At 38.0% G+C, this 24,859-nt stretch overlaps 1 protein-coding gene across 3 annotated transcripts in view; it reads right to left on the reverse strand.

Annotated features, from left to right (window-relative positions):
- Window positions 1-24,859, reverse strand: part of PCCA (propionyl-CoA carboxylase subunit alpha) — a 433,326-nt gene that overhangs the window by 386,736 nt on the left and 21,731 nt on the right. For all 3 annotated transcript variants that reach the window (XM_064362172.1, XM_064362171.1, XM_064362174.1), the window contains exons 3-4: window positions 21,000-21,047; window positions 20,822-20,890 (exon numbers count right to left, since the gene is read on the reverse strand). In XM_064362172.1, the coding sequence (XP_064218242.1) occupies window positions 20,822-20,890; window positions 21,000-21,047 (117 nt within the window). The remainder of the gene's footprint in view (window positions 1-20,821; window positions 20,891-20,999; window positions 21,048-24,859) is intronic.

Below are 24,859 nucleotides of genomic sequence, written 5' to 3' on the forward strand. Positions count from 1 at the left end.
ACACCACAACCAAAATGCAGAACTAGTTTCATACTAAAAAACAAAAACAAAAACAAAAAACAAAACTCAGTATAAAATAATGTATTATAATCAAAAGGAAAAAAACCCATATGACCATATCAATTGACTCAGAAAAAGCACAAGACAAAATTCAACATTCATTGGCAAATCAGGAGTAGACAGGATCTTCCTCAACCAGATATAAAAAGCAACCACAAAAACCCCACAGCTAATACCATACTTAATTCTGAATGACTGAATGCTTTTCCACTAAGATTGGCAATAAGACAAGAATGTGCACTATTGCTACTCCCCTTCCACTTCATACTGGAATTCCTAACTAGAGTAACAGAGAAAATAAAATAAAAGACAAACGGATTGTACAGAAAAAAATCAAACTGTCTCTGTTCACAGACAATATGATTATCTACATAGACAACCCCAAGGTACCTACAAAAATACTCCTAGAACTAATGAGTTTAGCAAGATCACAAGATACAAGGTCAACACTCAAACATTACTACTAGCAATGTACAACTGGAAACTAAAATTTTTTATTTCTTTTTAAGAGACAAGATTCTCACTCTGCCCAGGTTAGAATGCAGTGTTGTGATCATAACTCATTGCAGCCTTAAACTCCTGGGCTCGCACAATTCTCCAACTCAGCCTCCAGAGTAGCTAGGACTACAGGTATGTGCCATCACACCCTACTATTTTTTTGTTTGTTTGTAAAGACAAGGTCCAGCTATGTAAGCTGCTACCTAAGCTCACCACAACCTCCATCTCCCAGGTTCAAGCAGTTCTCCTGCCTCAGCCTCCCAAGTAGCTGGGATTACAGGCACGCACCACCATGCCTGGCTAATTTTGTATTTTCAGTAGAGATGAGGTTTCTCCATGTTGGTCAAGCTGGTCTCGAACTCCCGACCTCAGGTGATCCACCCACCTCTGTCTTCCAAAGTGCTGGGATTACAGGCATAAGTCACCACACCTGGCCAGCACACTATGTTAAAATTGATAATTCGGAACCATCGCCACCACCTGTTTCCAGAACTTTTCATCCTGCAAAAACAATGTGAACACACTTAATGCTACTGAACTGTAAGCTTAGGAATGTGAAATGAAATCGTAAATAAAACTGCAAGCTCTCCAGATGACATGCACTCCCTGTGGCCAACAGAGACACCCAACTTTAGATAATGGGTGAGAGCGGCCATAGCAGAGTGATAGAAGAGTGGTCACCACCCTTCGTTCTTGGAAAACAAAGCTCTTGATAAATATCTGTTCTTGAGCCAGAACAGTTCCTGTGACTGGAGCCAAGAAGAATTATAGCGGAAACCCCCGCATCAGCCTTTTGGAAGGAATATCTGACAGAGACACTTCTGGCACCAAATTTGGGCTCACTATCTCGACCAATCTGAACTGAACAAGCTTGAATCCTTCATTTGCACAGACCTTACGAGAATGAGGGCAAGAACTTTCCCTACTTAAGCTGAACCCCTCCTTTTTTCACTTTTTGGACAAACATTTCCACTAGTGGAAACTGCCTCCCCAGTCTGCAGGTGGTATTTTTCTATAGAAAATAAAACTCCATTTTTTTTCTCCATAGATCTCATTATCTTTTGCTAACAAATGGTTAAAATGGTAAACTTTTATGTTATGTATATTTTACCACAATTGAAAATAAATTACTTTTTTTTTTTTTGAGACGGAGTCTTGCTCTGTTACCAGGCTGGAGTGCAATGGTGCAATCTCAGCTCACTGCAACCTCCACCTCCTAGGTTCAAGCAATTCTTCCGCCTCAGCCTCCCGAGTAGCTGGGACCACAGGTGTGTGCCACCATACCCAGCTAATTTTTTTGTATTTTTAGTAGAGACAGGGTTTCACTGTGTTGGCCGGGATGGTCTTGATCTCTTGACCTCGTGATCTGCCCACCTTGGCTTCCCAAAGTGCTGGGATTACAGGCGTGAGCCACTGCTCCTGGCCTAAATTACTTTTTTAAATGTAAAAAATTGATACATGGCAACACTTCTTATTGAAAAGAAAAATTACATAAAACCTTCACAAATAGATTGTATAGTTCTGAAACCAAACTTCCCTATGACATGCAGAGCATCCCAGTGAGTTTCACCAGTGCAGCCTAGGGCTCTATGACATTCAATTAGAATAGTTCATGGAAGACACTTTGCTATATTTAATTATAAAGTCCCCTTTTGAAAAATACCTAATATCCATTTGAGGAATATACTATAGACCTGGAAACTAAACTAATATATGACTGATTTACAGGAAGAGTTGGACTCAACTAAACACTCAGTTGTTTACAATATTTTGTAAACAGTAAGACATTTTCAAACACTATTTATAAGCAGTTGTACCTCAACACTTTCTACAAACTCTCATTGGATACATCATACCCTGTTCCCCACCTCAAGAGTGCTTTTCAGTGCATTTAATTAAATAAATGAATGCTGAAGATAGCAACAATGAATTTAAATCTATTTATCTGAGCTAGAATCTCTTTCCCTTAGTACAGGTTCCAATTCAGATGAATAACTCAGATATAAATCCACCATTGCCATGTCCAAACAGCCTTCTATCTTCCTAAAAGATGCCTACTAGACTTAGCTACTCCAACTTGACAGATGCCACTGCAGCCACAGGGCAGCAGCAAGAACAAGACAGCCGAGGAAGCAGTCCCAAGTCGGGTCAGTGACTGGCTAAAGCCAGAGATCCAGAGCCAGCAAAACAATGCCTCGACTTGCTGAGGGCAAGTCAGGTATCAAGGAGTCACTTGGATAAACTGATGCTTGAAATTAGCAAAAACACAATTTTGAGATCTGACATTTTTCTCTGTTTTTTGTGGACTTCAATAAATTTAGCACAAAAAAAAAAGATGACATAGTGAGTTCATATTTGAAAAGCTCTCTCTACTTCAAATGTACAGCAATGACAATAAAACCCAGAAAAGGAAACTAAGAAAGTAAGCAAAAATAAATGGCAAACATTTCACAAACTCAAAACAGGAGAAAAATGCATAACAATGCTAACAATGTTAACCACTGGCTGGTTCCTCCAGAAGCAGATCGTGAGAATGTTCTGAGGAGACTGAGAAGACAGCCAGGGCCACTGGCGAAAAACAGGCCAAAGAGGAGCCGCCCTCGGCCTGAAGAGGAGGCCACCCAGCATTGTCTGCAACTACAGCTCCTAGAGACTGTGGATCTAGGGAGGCACAAACACAGCTCCAGAGTCAAAATCTGAACAAGCTGCTAAGACTAACCTGCCACGTGTCCAAACTATCACCATAAGACCTGGATGTAGAGGCCAGGCATGGTGGCTCACTCCTGTAATCCCCGTACTTTGGGAGGCCAAGGCAGGCAGATCATGAGGTCAGGAAATCAAGACCATCCTGGCTAACACGTTGAAACCCCGTCTCTACAAAAAATTATCCAGGAGTGTTAGCAAGCGCCTGTAGTCCCAGCTACTTGGGAGGCTGAGACAGCAGAATCGTTTAAATCTGGGAGGTGGAGATTGCAGTGAGCCAAGATCGTGCCACTGCACTCTAGCCTGGGTGACAGAGTGAGACTCGTCTCAAAAACAAAAAAAAAGAAAAAGACCTGGATGTAGATTAGGAATCCAAAATGCCAGATGGAGGGGAGAGGACCACAAAACTGCTGGTCAGGGAGAAGGTGGGAGCGGGGAATGACCGGGGTGAGAGAGAAACGAGGAAGAGGCAGGCCAAGGAAGCAAGGGGGAGGGAGATGAAGAATGAAGAGTACAAACACGTTTAACTTTCACCAGAAAAAAGAACCTAGGAACCAAAATTCCAAAACAGAGTAAGAAAGCATTAGCTATGAAAACAAACAAAACTTCTGAAATGGTTCACATCGGATAAACTGCCCAAGATGAGATTAATTTTATCAGCCTAAAAGATTAAAAGATTCACTAGAAATCCCAGCTACTCAGGAGGCTGAGGCAGGAGAATTGCCTGAACCCAGGAGACGGAGGTTGCGGTGAGCCGAGATCGCGCCATTGCACTCCAGCCTGGGTAACAAGAGCGAAACTCTGTCTCAAAAAAAAAAAAAAAAAAAAAAAAAAAAAAAAAAAGATTCACTAGAAAAGGATTTTAAAAGACCTTGCTAAGGAAGTACTAACGAAGAGAGGTGACTAGATTCTAAATTATTTATGAAAAGGACTTGTTCATAAATTGGAAATGAGAAATGAAACAGTGACGGTGAAGATAAAGTCCTATATCTTGTGCTTCTGCAGTAGGATTCAGACACAAGAAGCCTGAAGGATCAAAGTTCAGTTCGGATAATGTTGGGTTTGAGGTAGTTGTAATATATCCAATTAGAGATGTCACAGAGAGGGAAAACAGAGTTGAAGCTAGAGTTGATTAAAACCACAGAAATAGAAGTGGAAGAGAATGTGATCTTTCAGGGCAAGGGTAGAGAGAGCACAAAAAAAAAAAAAAAAAATTTTAAGAAGAGCCCACCAATGAAACCTTGAGTGATTCCTGTAGAGGGGACACAGAGGAGAGCCACAGTAGCAGAAAAAAAAACTAGGAGATTAACTAGGAGATTAAAATGTTATCAAAGCCAGAGGATGAGAGTATCTGAAAAAATAGTGTTAAATGCTTCTGGGAAGTCAAATAGAAGAGGACTGAAAAAAGTCCGCTGGATATAACATGAGAAAACTGGTGGCCACACTAGCAAGAACTCTTAGTAGAGTACTGAGGACAGAAGCAGACTGGAGTGGCTCAGGGCCTTTGCACACACTGTCTTGTCTGCCTAGCTGGCTGACTCCTTCCCATCCATCAGTCTCAGCTTACATTTTACCGCTCAGAGAGACTTTCTCTTACTACCTTATTAGTGAAGGGAACCTTGAATCTCTCTCAACAATTTGCTTCCCTCATAACACTTACCACAGTTTGTAATTACTTAAGTTTTATTTCTCTATATCTATCTCTAGAGCAGCAATCCCATCACTCCCAGTCACTCTTCTAGTTCCAGTATCTATCCTAGCAACCGGCCCACAACAGGCGCTAATAAAAACTCTGCCGTCAAAGTAATAAACTTCACTTCGTTTTGTAGGGGGAGGGGACTTTTCCTTATACTTAGCATGGGAAGCAACATGCACAGTGAAAAGAGCACAACTTAGGAGTCACACATAATTCAAGTCTGAGCTCCACTACTTACTAGCCCAGTGATCTTTGGCAACCCGAAGATTGGCTTTATACTTGAAGCCCCAATTTTCTCAATTTAAAACAGTAACAATAATTTAATCCATATGTAATTATGTGCTTTTCTAGTACATCATAGATACTAAATGAGTGAGAAGCATTATTTGGAATAATCATGTCCTCTCCCTCCACTCAGGGGTCTGAATGAGTGAGGCTGTAAAAATGAGCTAAGTTACGGCCTCAGCAACACTAGAACGTCGAAATAAGTTAAACCGTACAGTCAGATCTTTAATTGAATGTATGCTTTTTCAGTAAGATAGGACTTCCAGTCCTTCCCAAATAGCCGCTTAGAGAAAAATAAATCCATGATTAGGTACTTTTTCATACCAGCAGGTACTAATCACATTGAAATACATAAGTTCCCTTTAAACCCATGTTGTTTATATTCACCAGAAATTACTAAATAAAACCAAAAAAGATGTATTAATCCTCACAATAGTTCACTGTTTTGTTCTTAACTTAAAATTTTAGTATAAGTAAAAGTAAAAAGTAACTTTAGTATAAATTATCATTACTAACCAAAAATTCAGAAAGTCTTGAGACATCTCCTTAACGTTTTATAAAAGAAAATAATCACGTCACTTCCCATAGATTAAAAAAAGCTGCAATGGTTTTATTGAATTTAAATAACAAGGTACATAAACACGCAAATGAATAAGTCATACATGAAGATATGATATAAATCCTGTCCAAATATAATTTTTGCCTGACTGCTAAATAAAGTCATAGTCCATCATGACTGGAATGACTAGTTTACCTTTAACTCCAGGTGGCTTAAACTATCAGACTTTTAAGCAGCTTTACTGGTTTTTGACGATTTAACCTGCTGAGCTCACAGCACCCATGGGAGGGTCTTGGTTGCAAGTTTTATTTCTGATGCTGCTGACCACTAATACCGACTCCATAGATAATGGATTTCAATAACAGCCACCCACAGGTTAACACTGAGTATTACCCATAATACTGCTTTAATTAAGTTAATACATGAAGGTCACAGTTTGGTAGAAACTTTTATTAAATTTGGCAGTGCTCACCATATTTAAAAAATGGTATTCATCTGCAGTAACTCTTTAAATTTGCCTAGAGATATAATCCAGTTTGCTCACGGATTTATGCTGCATTTCAATTTATTTTCTGAAAGGAATTCAATTTATTAGTTCCATTCCCCCAAAATACGTACATTTCTAGCCTTTCTAATAGATAGTTTCCTGACAGATAACTCCAACCATGCTGGGCACAGAATGGGTCTACCTGGCACAAAGAGACCCCCCACTGCAGCAAAGGAGATTTCCACCCTCACCCCCGATTTAGGAGGATTTTGATGGTGGAAAAGATTCATGCTTTGATTTGTCCATAGTTCACGCGTTAAATATTAATTTGTCTCTGAAATACCAGAATTATTCTTTCATCTTGAAAAGTAAAGACACACAAATATTACTTTCAAACCCAAACCCATTAAGCATAGAAGGGCAAAGCAAATAAATCTTTAAATGACTCTGTTAAAAAAAAAATGATACTCTACTTTAAAACACAAATCACATGGTCAGTACAGCTGACAAAATCTTCTATTTTTATATGTATAAGGTAATCTGAGGTTATTTTATGGAAAAGCAAACAACAATGGCTGAATTCAGCTCATATACATACTGAATTTGGCAATGATTGGATTCTTTAAATACACAACCTGACAGGCACTATGGTAGATAATAATGAATCAGCATGGGAGCCATTTAACATACTTCTTGATTAACTCGTTGCCTGTCCAGGTCGTACACAGACATGCTTACATGTCATAATCGTCATAATTCCCATCATCCCCACCGCTAACACTACAGCGCCTTGATTAGTCCACAACTCCCAGACGAGCCATTGCTAATACCAAATAATTCTCTTCAGCATCCTGCTACTATTCTGCAGGATCTCCAATTAAATATAATATTAATGTGAACAGATTCCTACCAGGAATCCGATCCTATTCCATTTTATCCAAAAATGCAGAGAAAGTAATTTAGCCAAGCCAAAGATAATCAAAACATTTAAAATTGATACAGTATACTGTTCCTGCAAAATAAGTTTTTCCAAAGACAATAAAAGCAAAAACAAACAAGAAATGTCTAAGCATCTTAAATACTTTCTTCTCCTGGTTAGTTCTTGAATGAAAAGTCTATTGTTTTAAATTTGCATAGGTAGATACATTGTATTCTTAATCTTAAAAGATTTCTGAAGGCTAAGTTTTATGAGAAAAGTGAGCAATAGCAAGTTTTAAAGTCATTATGCCATTTTAAAAACCCTTTGATTACCTAATTACCAGACTCCCAGATTCAAAACCATATACTAAGGAAAACAATTCCTCCCTTCCCATTAAATGAAGTCCTGCAGTCACTCCTCAGAGGCTTTGCCCCAAGACTTTTTGTTGTTGATAAGGAAAGTTAATATTGAAGAATGGCAACTGTAAATATCTTTTGTAAGAATAAATTAAGAATCCTATAGATTTCCTATTGCAACCTCAATGTCTGGAAATGTTTCTGATCTAATTAAGACCAACTGTGAAACATGGACCATGACAGCCATCATCTTAAAACATCCTTCACTAGAAAAGGCAATTTAAGAAAATGCTACTTAAATATAACATTTGCAAACACACACACACACACACACACACACAAAGGTCATCTGATATTTTTCAGTTAACACCCCAAAAGAGTTTTACAAACCTGACTTCAGTCATTTGTCCTATTTGAGGATCAGTGACAGCATCAGCTCCAAACAAGTCCATTAACAATTTTTGTGAAAATTTTAAAAAATGTTTAATTAAGAATCTTAACTCCTTTCCAAATAGAAAAGGTTTGAAAATATTCTGAAATCATGTAAAGGAGAAAAAAACATTTAAGGTTTTCACATTTAAGTTGCTTTCATCTCTTTACACATCTAAGGTAAAATGAAGATACCCTACACTAACAAAAATATAAATATATATGTATATACAGAGACATATGTAAATATAAAAAAAATATGAAATAAAGCTATTCCAATAATCCCACAAAAGGCTGAAAAGTTTTCCCCTAAGGTCTTTTATACCTTTGTCTGCATTAATGTGTTCCATTTCCATTTACCTGATCATTACCCTCCAGTTTGTTCAGCTGGAACCAACATACACTAATTACTTAGACATCACAAAGTCCTATTTGTCCTCGGTCCCTCCCCAGACAACAGGGACATATTATCAAGGGTAGGCATAAAAAGTGATGATTGCCCTCACCTTACTGTCAATCACCCAAGAATGCTCACAGGAAACCCTACTCAATCTCATTACAGAATCCTGAGGCTGAGACTACAGTGCGCACCAGGGATCATACTTTAAACAGCAGGCTGCCTGGATAAGATGTGAGTCACAGTGAATACTTCCCTGATTTTAGTTCTTGTTTCAACGTGGTAAAATCAAATATTTCTCATTTAAATCCAACATGACTGTACACACACAAAGCAACAAAATATGTATAGACAGGTTCAATTTAGGAGCATAGACAGAAAACACAGTTAAAGGTTGAATGATTCTGGGGATATACAGAATCATTTTCTTCTTTGGAAATGAAAATTCTCAACTCTTTTCATTTAACCTGATGAGATCTCATTTTTTAAAAAAATCAGAACTAATTTTAGCAGTTTGATATAAATATAATAATATAATTTACTATTTTTGTGGAAAGGCATACAATTTTTATACTTAAAACATAATGTTATCTAACATTCATTTGGAGGAGTACAACAATCTTAAATTCCCAAATTCTTTGCTGCCACTATTCACCAAACTAAGGAAATGGGACCCACGTGCCCATTTAGAAACTCCTAGTCACTAAAGCCATTAAAAATTTCTCATTCCTTATACTTCTTAACTTCTCTGAGATACCTAAAAATCACAGTAAATTAAAGGCAAGCAATCCTAGAATTACTGCTTATCTTCTAAATTCACATAATATTCATAAGACCCTCTTTAACAAGTCAAAAATCCTCCCACATCAACCCACTGCTGAAAATCTAACAAATTTATTCCACAGACCTATCTCTTCTTGCTGACTTATAATATATTAAAATGTATTTTAATATGTTAGACTATTCCCTGTCAATTTTCCTCAGAATTGTCTAGGCTATTTTTGCATATTTACTCTTTGTCAATCTCCTCCAATTACACTGTTATATTTATTAGGATTTAATAGAAAATGTACAGATTAATTTAGAACTAAATAGCATTTTTAAAAATTGGTTTCCCTATACAAAAACAGGAAGTCCTCATATAAGTCCTAAAAATTTCATTTTAAATTCACATCACACAGTGTTTTATCACTTGCATTGCCTCTACAAAGTTATATTTCTTGTATTTTCTACCTTATAGAAATAAATGAAGTTTATAGATTTATTTATATTTACTTTTTAACCAACCACCAGAGATTTTTTTTGTTTCTAGAGTTATTCCGTTCATTGTATAACTAGAAACTCAATACAAACTTCTTATTTTTGCCTTTCCCATCCACCAATTAATAGCTCTTGCCTAACTGCATCACCTTATACTTCTAAAATGCTATTTTAGAATACTAGTGATGGAGACCTCATAAATGAGATCTTTCCCTTTCCCCTTACACCATGTGAGGACATGGCAAGAAGCCTCCACCAAAGAACTAAGAAGGGAGCCCTCACCAGGAACAACATCTAACAGTGCCTTGATCTTGACTTCCCAGCCACCAGAACTGTGAGAAACAAATTCCTGCTACTTATAAACCACACAGACTATGATATCCTATAACAAGCCTGAACAGACTAGGACAGTGACCAAGAAAAAAAGTAAGGCTCAAATGTCTAAATTCAGGAATGAAAGGTCATTACTACTGACCTTATTGAAATAAAAATGATAAGAAAATACTATACCAATAAGCTAGATAACTTTGATGAAATGGACACATTCCTAGAAAAACAGAAACTATAGACACTGACTAAAGAAACAGAATACCTGAATAAACCTGTAATAAGTAAAAAGGTAGATTTAATAATCACAAACTAACCAAAGAGAAGTCCAGATGCAGATGGCTTCACTGGTGATTTCTACCAAACATTTAAAGAAAAGGCAATACCAAGTCTTCCAAAAAAGTAGATGAGAGAAAGCTTTCCAATTCATGAGGCCAGGATCACACTAACACCAAAACCAAGCAAAGACATCATAAGAAAACTACAGACTAATAACTTATAACTATGAACACAAAAATTATCAATAAAATGCTAACAAACTAAATCCAGCAATCCAGGATTGCACAGCATGACCAAGAAGGATTAATACCAGGAATGCAAGGTTGGTTTAACATCCAAAAAATCAACTGATGTAACAATACACCATATCAATAGAATAAAGGACAAAAACCACATGATCATCTCAGTAAACACAGAAAAATCATTTGAAAAAATCCAACACCTGTTCATGATAAAAATCCCTCAGCAAACTAGGAAGAGCAATTAACTTATTCCACCTGATAACAGAAGTCTATTAAAATATCAGAGCCTAAATCAAATTTAAGGGGGAAATACTGAATGCTTTCCCCCTAAGATGAAGAACAAGACAAAGATGGGTCCTCTCACCTCTTCAACATTGTTCTGGAAGTTAAAGCCAGAGAAATTAGGCAAGAATATAAAATAAAAACCATCCAGATGGAAAGAAGTAAAACTATCTCTATTCACACATGACATGATCTTACATAAAAAATCCTAAGGGCCAGGTGTAGTGGCTCATGCCTGTAATCCTAGCACTTTGGGAGGCCGAGGTAGGTGAATCACTTGAGGTCAGGAGTTTGAGACCAGCCTGGTCAACATGGCAAAACCCCATCTCTACTAAAAACCCAAAAAAATTAGCCAGGCATGGTGGTGCATGCCTGTAACCCCAGCTACTTGGGAGGCTGAGGCAGGAGAATCATTTGAACCTGGGAGGTGGATGTTGCAGTGAGCCAAGATCATGCCACAACACTCCAACCTGAGTGACAGAGTGAGATTTAAAAAAAAAAAACAAAAAGGATCCTAAAAAATCTACTAAAAGCCATTAGAACTAACAAAAGAGTTCAGCAAGGTTGCAGGACACAAAATTACTATGTGAAAATCAATTGTATTTCTATAGAGTTGCAACTAATTTTAAAAATTGAAATTTAAAAACTAATTACACTTATAGTAGTACAAAACACAAAACATTCCTGAAAGAAATCCAAATGACTTAAATATGGAAGAAAATCACATGTTCATGGATAGGAAGACTTAAAAATATTGAGATAGCTATACACTCCAAAATGATCTACAGACACAATGTGATATCAATCAAAATCCCAGCTGGATACATTCTTGCACTAGAATTGTCTTCTCTTCATAAACCATTCCCACAAATCTTCCCAGAGAATAATAAGTGTGCTTTCCTAGGGCCTGGAAAATGAAACATAAAAGACAATTCATGACTTCCTAAGAGGCTTAATTCCCATTTTGCTTTCTCCTGCCCTGACCATTTCCCATTGGAGTATTTTATACTGCTTCCCTGTGGCCTCATCCCCTGGATTCAAGCACATTAATCTCATCATTATAAATGAACTGTTTTCCGAGGGAAAGCCTGACTTTAAGACTGCTCTAGATCAGTCTTTATTTCTCAAAGAAATTGAGGGAATTTCCTCAACAGAGAATAGAATGTCATATTGTTTTAAGACAAACCAATAATAAGCCAACTAAATAATCTACAAATCCTCCCTAGAAACATCTAAAGACCTAGATTAAATATAACAAACATCCTTCAAATGAAGAGCTTGGCTCACAAAAAAACTACGAGGGATGAAAAACAAAGAAAAAGTAAGCAGGGTGCAGCAGCATGTGCATTAAGTCGCAGCTACTCAGGAGGCTGAGGCAGGAGAATCACTTGAGTCAGGAGTTCATGCTTATAGTTTGCTATGCTCACACCACTGCACTCCAGCCTGGGCAACAGAACAAGATTCTGTCTCTTAAAAAAAAAAAAAAAAAGTAATCTAAAAATCTGGCTGGGCATGGTGGCTCAAACCTGTAATCCCAGCTGAGGATTGGAAGGCTGAGGCAGGTGTATCACCTAAGGTCAGGAGTTCGAGACCAGCCTGGCCAACATGGTGAAGCCCTGTCTCTACTAAAAATACAAAATTAGCTAGGTTTGGTGGCGCATGCCTGTAATCCCAGCTACTAGAGAGGCTGAGGCAGCAGAATCACTTGAACCTGAGAGGCGGAGGTTACAGTGAGCTGAGATCATGCCACTGCATTCCAGCCTGGGTAACAAGAGCGAAACTCTGGCTCAAAAAAACAAACAAATAAATAATAATTAATTAATAAATAAAAATCAGACTGCATCCACAAAAGCCAATCTTGGAGAGTGAAGGTAGGAATCTCAATAATCTAGAAGACTGGGTTTTAACAATCAGAGAAAGGAAACAGATCCTATGTGAGTTGGAGATTTGAAGGAAAGAAATCCTTGCATCTAAAGCCAGGATACTCAAAGATTACATTCTCAGTGAAAGGCTGTAGGGGAGGAATCAACCTACTAAATAGAACATAAACCCTATGTTGGTATCTCTGTTCTTCAAAGTAAAGGAAAATGTCTCTAGAAATTACAAACTATGAGTCTATTCAACAGGTGTGTGTGTCTGTGTGTGTGTGTGTGTGTGTGCAATCTCATTTTGTTCTTCCCATTATCTTCAAAATTTGACAATCTTCATGCCAAAAAATTAATATAAAAATTAGTCCTGGCTGGGCATAGTGGCTCATACCTGTAATCCTAGCACTTTGGGAGGCCAAGGAGGGCGGATCATGAGGTCTGGAGTTCAAGACCAGCCTGGCCAACATGGTGAAACCCTGTCTCTATTAAAGATACAAAAAATTAGCCAGGCATGGTGGCACGTGCCTGTAATCCCAGCTACTTGGGAGGCTAAGGCAGGAGAACTGCTTGAACCCAGGAGGAGGAGGTTGCAGAGAGTTGAGATCACACCACTGCACTCCAGCCTGGGGGACAGAGCAAGACTCCGTCTCTAAAAAAAAAAAAAAAAGAAAGAAAGAAAATTAGTCGCAGATGAGTGATAACCTGTGTGGTGGAAACAAATATAACACTATTCTACCTGGCCATTGAAATTCAACAATAAAAGCACCAAACATGAAATCTCAAGCCAAAACTTAAACATGGAAGAGTCAGGAATAGAAATAAACACTCACAAACTTGAAATAATACAACAATATGACAATTATTTAAATTAAGTATGCTAAAAATAAATAAAGACCTCAAATACATAAGAAAAAAGATAATACATAAAAACAGATTCAAAAAGGAGCAGAAAATCAACAGCTTACTCAACAGACAGCAAAAAAGACAAATGCAACCAAAGTAATCAGGCTCAGGCAATTTTCACTATCAATGCAAAGACATTAGATGAGAGGTGGCTGGGGGACAAAATATTCACATGAATTCAAAAATCACCCCAAAAATTATTTAATAAAAGGCTGGAACCACCATCTTCCAATAATTCACCAAAATGACAAACACAAAGGGAAAGAGGAGAGGCACCCGATATCTGTTCTCTAGGCCTTTTAGAAAACATGGAGTTGTTCCTTTGGCCACGTATATGTGAATTTATAAGAAAGGTGATATTGTAGACATGAAGGGAATGGGTACTGTTTAAAAAGGAATGCCCCCTAAGTGTTACCACAGTGAAACTGGAAGAGTTTACAGTGTTACCCAGCATGCTGCTTGCACTGTTGTCACAAACAAATTAAGGGCAAGATTCTTGCCAAGAGAATTAATGTGCGTATTGAGCACATCAAGTACTCTAAGAGTTAAGATAGCTTCCTGAAATGTGTGAAGGAAAATAACCAGAAAAAGAAAGAAGCCAAAGAGAAAGGTACCTGGGTTCAACTGAAGCGCCAGCCTGCTCCACCCAGAGAAGCACACTGTGTGAGAAACGGGGAAGGAGCCTGAGCTGCTGGAACCTATTCCCTATGAATTCATGGCCTAATAGGTGTTAACAAAATAAAAGACCTCTATGGGGGAAGAAGGAAAGGGAGAGGGAGGAAAAGGAGAGGGAGGAGAAGGCGAGGGAGAAGGAGAGGGAGAGGGAAAAGGTAAGGGAGAGAGAAGGAGCAGAAGAGGAAGAGGAAGAAGAAGAAGAGGAAGAGGAGGAGGAGGAGGAGGAAAGAAGCAGCAGCAGCACCACCACCACCACCACAATGGGAAGACCTGGTAAAACCAAATGATCAAACATAGCATAACAACAGAACAATTCAACATTAGGAACCTCTTGTTATGATATTACTATTAAAAAAAAAAAAATCACTGGCTGGGGTATGGTGGCTCATGCCTATAATCCCAGCACTTTGGGAGGCCAAGGCAGGAGGATCTCTTGAGCCCAAGAGTTCAAGACCAGCTGGGCAAGATGGTGAAACCCGATCTCTACAAAATATACAAAAATTAGCCAGGTGTGGTGGCATGCACCTGCAGTCACAACCACTTGGGAGGCTAAGGTGGGAGGATCACTTGTGCCCAGGAGGTCAGGTTGCAGAGAGCTATAATCTCACCACCGTACTCCAGCCTGGGCAACAGAGCGAGACTCTGTCTCAAAAGAAAAGAAATAACATCACTTATGAAGTAGTTTTGTCAAATATTTAATTTGAATTTATTCATGAGGAAATAATCATACAAAGCTCGAATATCTAAAAGCCAACATAATAAAAATCAAATAAAAAAAGAGAGAAGATGGGGAACTGTTTTAGATTAAGAGACTAAAGAGGTATAATAACCAAATGTAACTCATGAACCTTGATTGAACTGTAGGTCAAAGAAAAATATTACAAAGGACAACTGGAGTCAAGTGGAGAAACCTGAATGTGGTATGCAGATTACGTGATATTATAGAATAATTAGTTTTCTTAGGTTTCATAAGGTATTATAGATATGTGGAAAAACCATACTTATTACTGCTGAAGGATTTAGGGGTAAAATGTCACAATGTCTGTAACTTATTTTCAAATTGTTTAGCAAAAACAAAAAAAAGATGCACATGCACAATGTATATATGGATACAGATATACAGCTAACAAGCCAAAATTTTAACAACTGGTGACTCTAGGTGAAGGGGATACAGATACCTTTATACTGGTATATAAGGGTAAACTGATATTAGTATACTGGCACTACTTTTCTAATTTTTTCCATTATGTTTGAACAAAAACTTCAGAAAAAAATATAAATGCTGACCAACAACACAACAAAGTACTCAACATCAGTATTCATCAGGGAAATCTAAAATTGAAAGCACAATGACATACTGTTTCACCGCCACTTAAAAATAAAACACAAAATCAAACGGACTGAAAACACCAAGTGTTGGGAAGGACACAAAAGCACCCTGACCTCACACATTTCAGCAGAGTATAATATGATACAAACATGATGGAGGACTGTTTAGCAGCTTCTTATCAATTTAAGCATGCATTTATTTCTTCTAGGCATCAGCAAAATACTGTCTACCCACAGGCCAAATCTGAACCTATCAAGCTAACAATAGTTTTCACATTTTTAAACAGTTGTCAAAACAAAACAGAACAAAAAGAAGAATATGTAACAGAGACCATAGGGGCCCGCAAAATCTAAAATATTATTTGCTATCCAGAAAAAAATATATTTCCTTTCAAACAGAAAAACGTTGCCAACTCCTTATCTACCCCAAGACCCAGCTACTCCACTCCTAGGAATTTACCCCAAAAAAATATCAAAACTATGTTCACAAAAAGACATGCAAAAGTTATGAAAATCTTGTTCATGGTAGCTAAAAACTGGGGAAGAGGAGTAATTTGACCAGCTCATCCTAAAGTTCATATGAAAGAGCAAAGGACCAAAAATACTGAAGACAATTTTGAAGAACATGTTGGAGTAAAGGGACCAAGAGAGGTAAACTTCATAATCATCTCTAAAAGCCAACGTTTTTCCATCAAACATTAACTGTTTGCAAGTTAGTTGGCTTTCCTTCTTTGTGTGACTTATCAGTTAATATGAGTAGTATCCATTCATATTTTCCTTGCATAATTACCTTAAAAATTAGTTGTTTATAATAGACAACAAATAGCTTTCACAATCGTTGCAGTATTTTCCTACTGCAGCAGTACTCATATTTCCACATATGGAACTAACACAGAAAGCCTGTAAGGCTTTTTACTCCAAGCTACATTTAAAATGCTCACCTCTTGAAAACAAACATTCAAACATTAATACAACTGAACAGCACGGCTTGTTCATATTACTAATATTGTAAAGCTGATTAGCTATGATAGGAACCTCTGTGATCATATGCTGAGGAAGGAAAAAATGCTGTTACAGAAATTCACCTTTTCAGCCTCCTTGAGACTAAAACAGAAACCACATAGCAGATTTGACCCTACTATTGAGATTTCAATGAAACTTTTGACATTCCAACCATCATTATCCTGCTTTTATTTATAGTAATCTTTCTAGAAATTCACTTAAAGTAGGTCATATTAACAGAAAGTTTTGACTGAGTATGCACTGTGGGGTCTGGCAAATTTTATTCTAAATTATGTATTATAATCTCTGGTATATTCACTACTATTTTCAGCCAGAAGCGGTGAAAAGTCTCTAAAATGTAAAACTACCACATCTGCTTCAAAATTCTTTTGAAACCACTTTTGTAAAGTCTGCAAAATCTACCTCTAGATCAGAATATAGTCATGTGCCATATGACAACATTGTGGTCAGCAATGTACTGCATGTAAGACAGAAAATAATAATGGAGCTGAAAAATTCCTATTTGCCTAGTGTTGTCTTTTTTTATTTTTATGGGTATACAGTAGGTGCATATATTTATGGAGTACATGAAATATTTTGATACATGCATACAATGTGTAATAATCACATCAGGGTAAATGGGGTATCCATCATCTCAATCATTCATTTATTTGTGTTACAAGCATCCCAATTGTACTCCTTCAATTATTCTAAAATGTACCACGAATTATTGTAGACTGTAGTCACCTAATGGTGCTATCAAATACTAGATCTTATTTATTCTACCTAACTATATTCTTGTCCCCATTAATCATCCCTACCCCTCCGCTCCATATACCTTTCCTGCTGGTAACCATCCTTATACTCTCTATCTCTATGAGTCCGATTGTTTTCCTTTTTAGCTCCCACAAATGAGTGAGTACATACAAAACTTGTCTTTCTGTGCCTGGCTTATTTCACTTAACATAATGTCTTCCATGACAAGAGATGCTGGAAACGATGTGGAGAAATAGGAACTCTTTTATACTGCTGGTGGGAGTGTAAATAGTCCAACCATTGTGGAAAACAGTGTAGCGATTCCTCAAGGATCTAGAAATAGAAATATCAATTGACCCAGCAATCCCATTACTGGGTATATATTCAAAGGATTATAAATCATTCTATTATAAAGACACATGCACATGTATGCTCACTGCAGCACTGTCTACAATAGCAAAGACTTGGAACCAACCCAAATGCCCATCAGTGATAGACTGGATAAAGAAAATGTGGCACATAACACCATGAAATACTATGCAGCCATAAAAAAGGATGAGTTCATGTCCTTTGCAGGGACATGGATGAAGCTGGAAACCATCATTCTCAGCAAACTGACACAAGAACAGAAAACCAAACACTGTATGTTCTCACTCATAAGTGGGTGCTGAACAATGAGAACACATGGACACAGAGAAGGGAACATCACACACTGGGGCCTGTTGAGGGGTGGAAGGCTAAGGGAGGGATAGCAGGGAGTTGAGGAATTGGGGAGGGATAACATTAGAAGAAATACCTAATGTAGATGATGGTGGGGAGATAGATGCAGCAAACCACCATAACGTGTATACCTATGTAACAATCCTGCATGATCTGCACATATACCCCAGAACTTAAAGTATAATAAAAAATAATAATAAAATGTACAATCTCACAAAAAATAAAAATAAAAATCAGATAATATTAAAAAAATAATAATAATGTCCTCCACCAGTTCCATCAATGCATTGCAAATGACAAGATCTCATTCTTTTTTATGGCTGAATGGTACTGTATATATGTACCACATTTTCTTTATCCATTCATCTGTTGATAGACACTTAAGCTGCCTCCCAATTTTGGCTATTGTGAAAAATGCTACAATAAACATGGGTGTGCAGGTATCTCCTCCACATACTGATTTCCTGGCTGCTAGGTGTGTGATGTTCCCCGCCCTGTGTACACCTAGCAGCCGGATTACATGATAGTTTTACTTTTAGTTTTTTGAGGGACCTCCATACTGTTCTTTATAGTGGTTGCATTTTTTTTTTTTTTTTTTTGAGATGGAGTTTCACTCGTTACCCAGGCTGGAGTGCAATGGCACGATCTCAGCTCACCGCAACCTCTGCCTCCTGGGTTCAGGCAATTCTCCTGCCTCAGCCTCCTGAGTAGCTGGGATTACAGGCACGCACCACCGTGCCCAGCTAGTTTTTTCTATTAGTAGAGACGGGGTTTCACCATGTTGACCAGGATGGTCTCGATCTCTTGACCTCGTGATCCACCCGCCTCAGCCTCCCAAAGTGCTGGGATTACAGGCGTGAGCCACCATACCTGGCCTTTCTGCCCATTTTTTAATCGAACCATTAGATTTTTTTCCTACAGAGCTGTTTGAGCTCCTTATACATTCTGGTTATCAATCCCTCATCAGATGGACAGTTTGTAAATATATTCTCCCATTCTGTGGGTCGTCTCTTCCTTTTGTTGATTGTTTCCCTGGCTGTGTAGCAGCTTTCTAACTTGATGTGATCCCATGCCTACTGATGTCTCCATAAGCCTGACCCTGTGCAGGTCTAAGCTAATGTGTGCATCTGTGTCTTCGTTTTTAACCAAAAAAAAAAAAAAAAAAAGTAAAAAGTAAAAAATAAATGAAAAATAAAAAACTTTAAAAATAGAAAAAAGCTTATAGAATAAGGATATAAAAAAAATTTTTGTACAATTGTACAATGTTTGCTTTTTATGCTGTTTTATTATGAAAGAGTCAAAGAGTTAAGACAAAATTTAAAAGTTTATAATGTTAAAAAAGTAATGACATGCTAAGGTTAATTTATTATTGAAGAAAAAATATTTTTCTATAAATTGAGTGTGGCCTCAGTGTACAGTGTTTATGAAGTCTACAGTAGTAACAGTAATGTCCTAGGCCTTCACTCACTCCCTGACTCACCCAGAGCAACTTCCAGTCCTGCAAGCTCCATTCACAGTAAGTGCCCTATACAAGTGTACCATTTTTTATCTTTTATACTATATTTTTGCTATACCTTTTCTGTGTTTAGATATGCTTATATAAACAAATACTTAGCATTGTGTTACAACTGCCTACAGTATTTAGTACAGTCACATGCTGTACAGGTTTGTAGCACAAGAGGAAGAGGCTATACCATTTAGATGTGTACAAGGCTATATCATCAAGGTTTGTGTAAGTACATTCTGTAATGTTCACATAAGATTGAACTCACCTAATGATGCATATCCCTGTCATTAAGCAATGGACCCTACCAAAGAATCCCATTATCAAAAGTAGTGTGAGAAAATGAGAAACAATGCTTGCGTTAGCATTCAACTACTTATATTTCATGCCATAAAATTCTAATAATTTACATGCTTTTCCATTGGAATTTTTTTCTACTGATTCATAATTCATTACTACTAAAGAAATGCCTGCCATGGGCTAGGCATAGGGGCTCACGCCTGTAATCCCAGCACTTTGGGAGGCCAAGGCGAATGAATCACGAGGTCAGGAGTTCAACACCAGCCAGGCCAACATGGTGAAACCCCATCTCTACAAAAATACAAAAATTAGCCAGACATGATGGCAGGTGCCTGTAATGCCAACTACTTGGGAGGCTGAGGTGGGAGAATCGCTTGAACCTGGAAGGCAGAGGTCGTAGTGAGCCAAGATTGCACCACTGCACTGCAGCCTGGGCAACAGGGCAAGACTCTATCTCAAAAACAAAACCAAAAAACCCTGCTGTGTTAAAAGTACCAAATAAAAGTATGTCTCCTTTATGCTATACCTTCTTTTGTTCATATCCAATTAGTATTACCCTATCTTTCATTTATGAAGCTTTCAACTGAACACGTTGAAGCATTTAGGAACGGTTAAACAATTATAGCATTCCCTTAGTGATACTGGAGTTATGCTGGGGGAAAGTACTCTCATAAGGGAACACTGTGTAAACATTTCATTAATCTTTGACTCAAACTTTCTCATGCTTTGCTTAACTCTACTCGGTGACCAGCAATCAGCTGGCAATTTTTCCACATAAGTTTTTAAAGCTTTGAAAAGAAAATACTTAAGGCATATATAGAAGATATTGTGATACTGTCATTTTGCTTAACACAGCAGTCAACAATTAAACAGTTTTAAAATTGAATATATCTTTTGCAGGCCAAGAAAAAAAACCTGTATCTTTTATTTTTTTCTACTTGACCCCAAATTAAGTCCTGATTTAAACGAAGCAAAAAATACTCACAGAAGTAGCATCAACATCACTGTGGATGGCAACTGTCTTAATGCCCATCTTCTTGCAAGTTTTAATAACCTATTTTAAAATACATTAATGTCTATTAATAGTGACTCACATTTAAAGGGATTCAATAATAAATAATTTCACAGAGTAAAATGAAAAATAAAATGAAAATTCTACTCACCCGACATGCAATTTCTCCTCTATTAGCAACAAGAATTTTATCAAAAGTCTGAAGAGAGAAAAAACATATTAGAAATTGTTACTCTTACTTTGGGAGCAAAAGACATCAAATTTTTCCAACATAAACCTTGAAAATAATCCTAATAAACATTACTTCTTAGAGTAATATTAAATTCTATAAATAGTATATTCATTTATAACCAGGGAACTACTAAATTCATCTGATATGATCAGGGTCTATAATTAATTACTTTGTTAAAGCATCAGTAGACTAGGTTAATGTATTCACACTGGAGGTATTTATAAATTCTCTAGCCAAAAGAAAATCTTCAAATATTTTGGACACTAAAAAACTTTGGTGAAGGCCAGGCGCAGTGGCTCACACTTGCAATCCCAGCACTTTGTGAGGCCAAGGTGGGTGGATCACGAGGTCAGGAGTTCAAGACCAGCCTAGTCAACATGGCAAAACGCTGTCTCTACTAAAAATACAAAAATTAGCTGGGTGTGGTGGCACACACCTGTAATCCCAGCTACTCGGGAGGCTGAGGCAGGAGAATTGCTTGAACCCAGGAGGCAGGGGTTGCAGTGAGCCGAGATGGCACCACTGCATTCCAGCCTGGCGACAGAGTGAGACTCCGTCTTAAAAAAAAAAAAAAAAAAAAAAAAAAAAAAAAACTTTGATCAAAATTACTTCTCAATTCATTTTCTAAATTCTGGGAAATTCTAAGTGTTATAAGTTGTTTTCAAAGGAAAGTCTGACACTAAGTAAGTATAATTTATCTGCCATCTCTGTAGGATATTTTCAGTAACTCAGAATAGGTACCAATTGTGCTTATATCCAAAAATGCCCAGACTAAGTAGATTACACCATTTGAATACAATGTTAAGTTTGAATAACCACCAAATTCTGAAGCAGCTGAGACCAAATAGTAGAGAAGTTGTGTATCCTGTGTTTATCTAGAGACCTAAATCCAAGTCCAGCTTTGCCAATAATGACCTATTTAACTTTAAGCAAATCAATTTCTGTAGGCCTTGATTTCCACATAAACTGGCAGCACTCAAATGGAAAGCTATTTAGTAAGATTTTCTTCCTACTCTAAAATTATACTGGCTAATCGTTTTTAAAAACACACCATTCTAAGTAAACTGGATGTGATATATATTAGCACAGTTATTTCTGGATTTGTGAATTGTTTTTAAGTTTAATAGAACTACAAAAAAAACCCAGTTATATTTCTAAAAGAAGAGTTAGAGTTATATATGGTCTTTTAAAAAGTACTCTTATATAACTTAGAGCAGTTTTTGTTTATTTATTTAATTAAGATAGAGTCTCGCTCTGTCACCCAGGCTGGAGTGCAGTGGTGCGATCTTGGCTCACTTTAACCTCCACCTCCCAGGTTCAAGCCATCCTCCTGCCTCAGCCTCCTGAGTAGCTGGGATTACAGGCACATGTCACCACGCTAATTTTCTTGTATTTTTAGTAGAGACAGGGTTTCTCCATGTTGGCCAGGCTGGTCTTGAACTCCTGACTTCAGGTGATCTACCTGCCTTGGCCTCTCAAAGTGCTAGGATTACAAATCTGAGCCACCACACCCGGCCTAAAGCAATATTTTAAGATACAGGAAAAAGTCCAGAATCTCAGAATTCAAAAAGGCTTTCTAGGTCTTGGTTTAACCTTTACATCACATATGTCTTAACTCCACCAACGTAAGTCAAGCCCCTACCTTAAAATTAGGTAAACTTCTGGCCAAGCACAGTGGCTCACGCCTATAATCCCAGCATTTTGGGAGGCCAAGGTGGGTGGATCACAAGGTCAGAAGTTCAAGACCAGCCTGGCCAATACGGTAAAACCCTGTCTTTACTAAAAACACGAAAATTAGTCAGGCATGGTGGCAGGCACCTGTAGTCCCAGCTACTTGGGTGGCTGAGGCAGGAGAATCATTTGAACCTGGGAGGCAGAGATTGCAGTGAGCCCAGATGGCCCCACTGCACTCCAGCCTGGATGACAGAGTGAGACTCTGTCTCAAAATAAATAAATAAATAAATAAAGCAAACTTCTAATTTGATAAAACTCTAAGCCACTCAAGAGCCTTGCTCAGACCTCAGGTCTGAAAATGCACAATCATCTACTTTTCTGTATCTAAATGGTCATGGTAAATCCCTCTTCAGCAGTAAGCGTACCTTGAGAAAACAATATTTACACTTTCTTGAATGGGTTTTAGTATGTGATGTTAATATTAACTGTGAAACAGACCACATCTGATAATCACCACAAACACCACTGCTAGAAATTATATATTAAGCAACTCTTATAGCAAAGACAACAAATCATGATAACATTGAAAGAATTAAGTAAGAATCCCCATTCTACTTTCTGTTCAAGCAACAGAATGGTCATTGCTGGTCAAGTCTGCAGCCAAGCCGCCCAGGCTGAACTCCCAACACTCTATGTTCTCCTCCTGTGTGTCCTGCTATGAACAAGTCATCCTTCTTGCCTCTCATTTCCTGGTATGTAAAATAAGGGTAAAAACGGCACCTGCCACAAGAGGTTGTGAGAATGCTGTGAATTACCACCGTTTAAGTGTTTAGAATAATGTCTAGCATGTAATACACAGTCATTCAGCATTAGCTATGGTTGCTGTTCTTCACCCTTTGGGCCACATGCCAGACTGGTATGAATTTAGGAGTGTGCCCCTATATGTGTAACTGGGGAAAATCTATATCAGAACAAAACCTGCACCTGACACATCTTCTCTGTTCAGGGCTATTAATGTATTACCAATTCGTGCATAAAACTTTGTAAAGCTAATCATATCAATTAATCTTCCATACATAAAATTTTCTTTTAAATAAATTATAGATGCATGCAGTTCAGAATTTTTTTTTTTAGGAGTCTCGCTCTGTCGCCCACGCTGGAGTGCAGTGCCACAATCTCAGCTCACTGCGACCTCCGCCTCCCGGGTTCAAGCAATTCTCTTGCTTCAGCCTCCCAAGTAGCTGGGACTACAGCCGCCCGCCACCACAATTGGCTAATTTTTGTATTTTTGGTACAGATGGGTTTTCACCATCTTGGCCAGGCTGATCTCAAACTCCTGACCTTGTGATCTGCCTGCCTCAGCCTCCCAAAGTGCTGGGATTACAGGTGTGAGCCACCACGCCTGGCCTAGTTATTTTTCTAAGAATCCATTCTCTCTCTACCCCTCATTCTTCCTTTTCCCTTCCCTAGGTTGACATGCTCTCTCCTGGGCTCTATAGCTAGCACCACACTCCATTCAGAGACCAAGAGGACTGAGATGGCCCTGCACTGGGTACTTGTTGGAATGATGGCAGAATTCTGGACACTGGGTCACTTGCTCAACTCTTCTGAGAAAGGGTACAGCACAACAGATAAGTCAACCAGCTCTGGATTGGACAGGCATTTGTTTACACCCAGCTACTCACTATGCACGGGCTTTGAGTCTCAGTTTCCAAATGTGCAAAATTCAGTTACGGATAATATTAAGCAGCTGACATTTAGGACACACGTTTTATATACAGCAGGCTCTGTGAGAAATCATTTCTATGCATTACCTCCTCTATTAGGTAATGGCTATGAGGACAATATTTATCACAATAACATTTTAGATATTAAGATATTATTAAAATTAATTTCACCTGTTTCTTTACTTTTTTTTAATGTGGCTATTAGAAAATTGAAAATTGGCTGGGCGCAGTGGCTCATGCCTGTAATCTTAGCACTTAGGGTGGCCTAGGCGGGCAGATCATTTGCGGTCAGGAGTTTGAGACCAGCCTGGACAACATGGTGAAACCTCTCATCTCTACTAAAAATGCAAAAATTAGCCAGGTGTGGTGGTGCATGCC

This window comes from Aotus nancymaae, unplaced genomic scaffold (genome assembly GCF_030222135.1).
Source record: "Aotus nancymaae isolate 86718 unplaced genomic scaffold, 86718_ANA_hifiasm-v0.15.2.pri h1tg000048l, whole genome shotgun sequence".
In the NCBI taxonomy this organism is placed as follows: Eukaryota; Metazoa; Chordata; class Mammalia; order Primates; family Aotidae; genus Aotus; species Aotus nancymaae.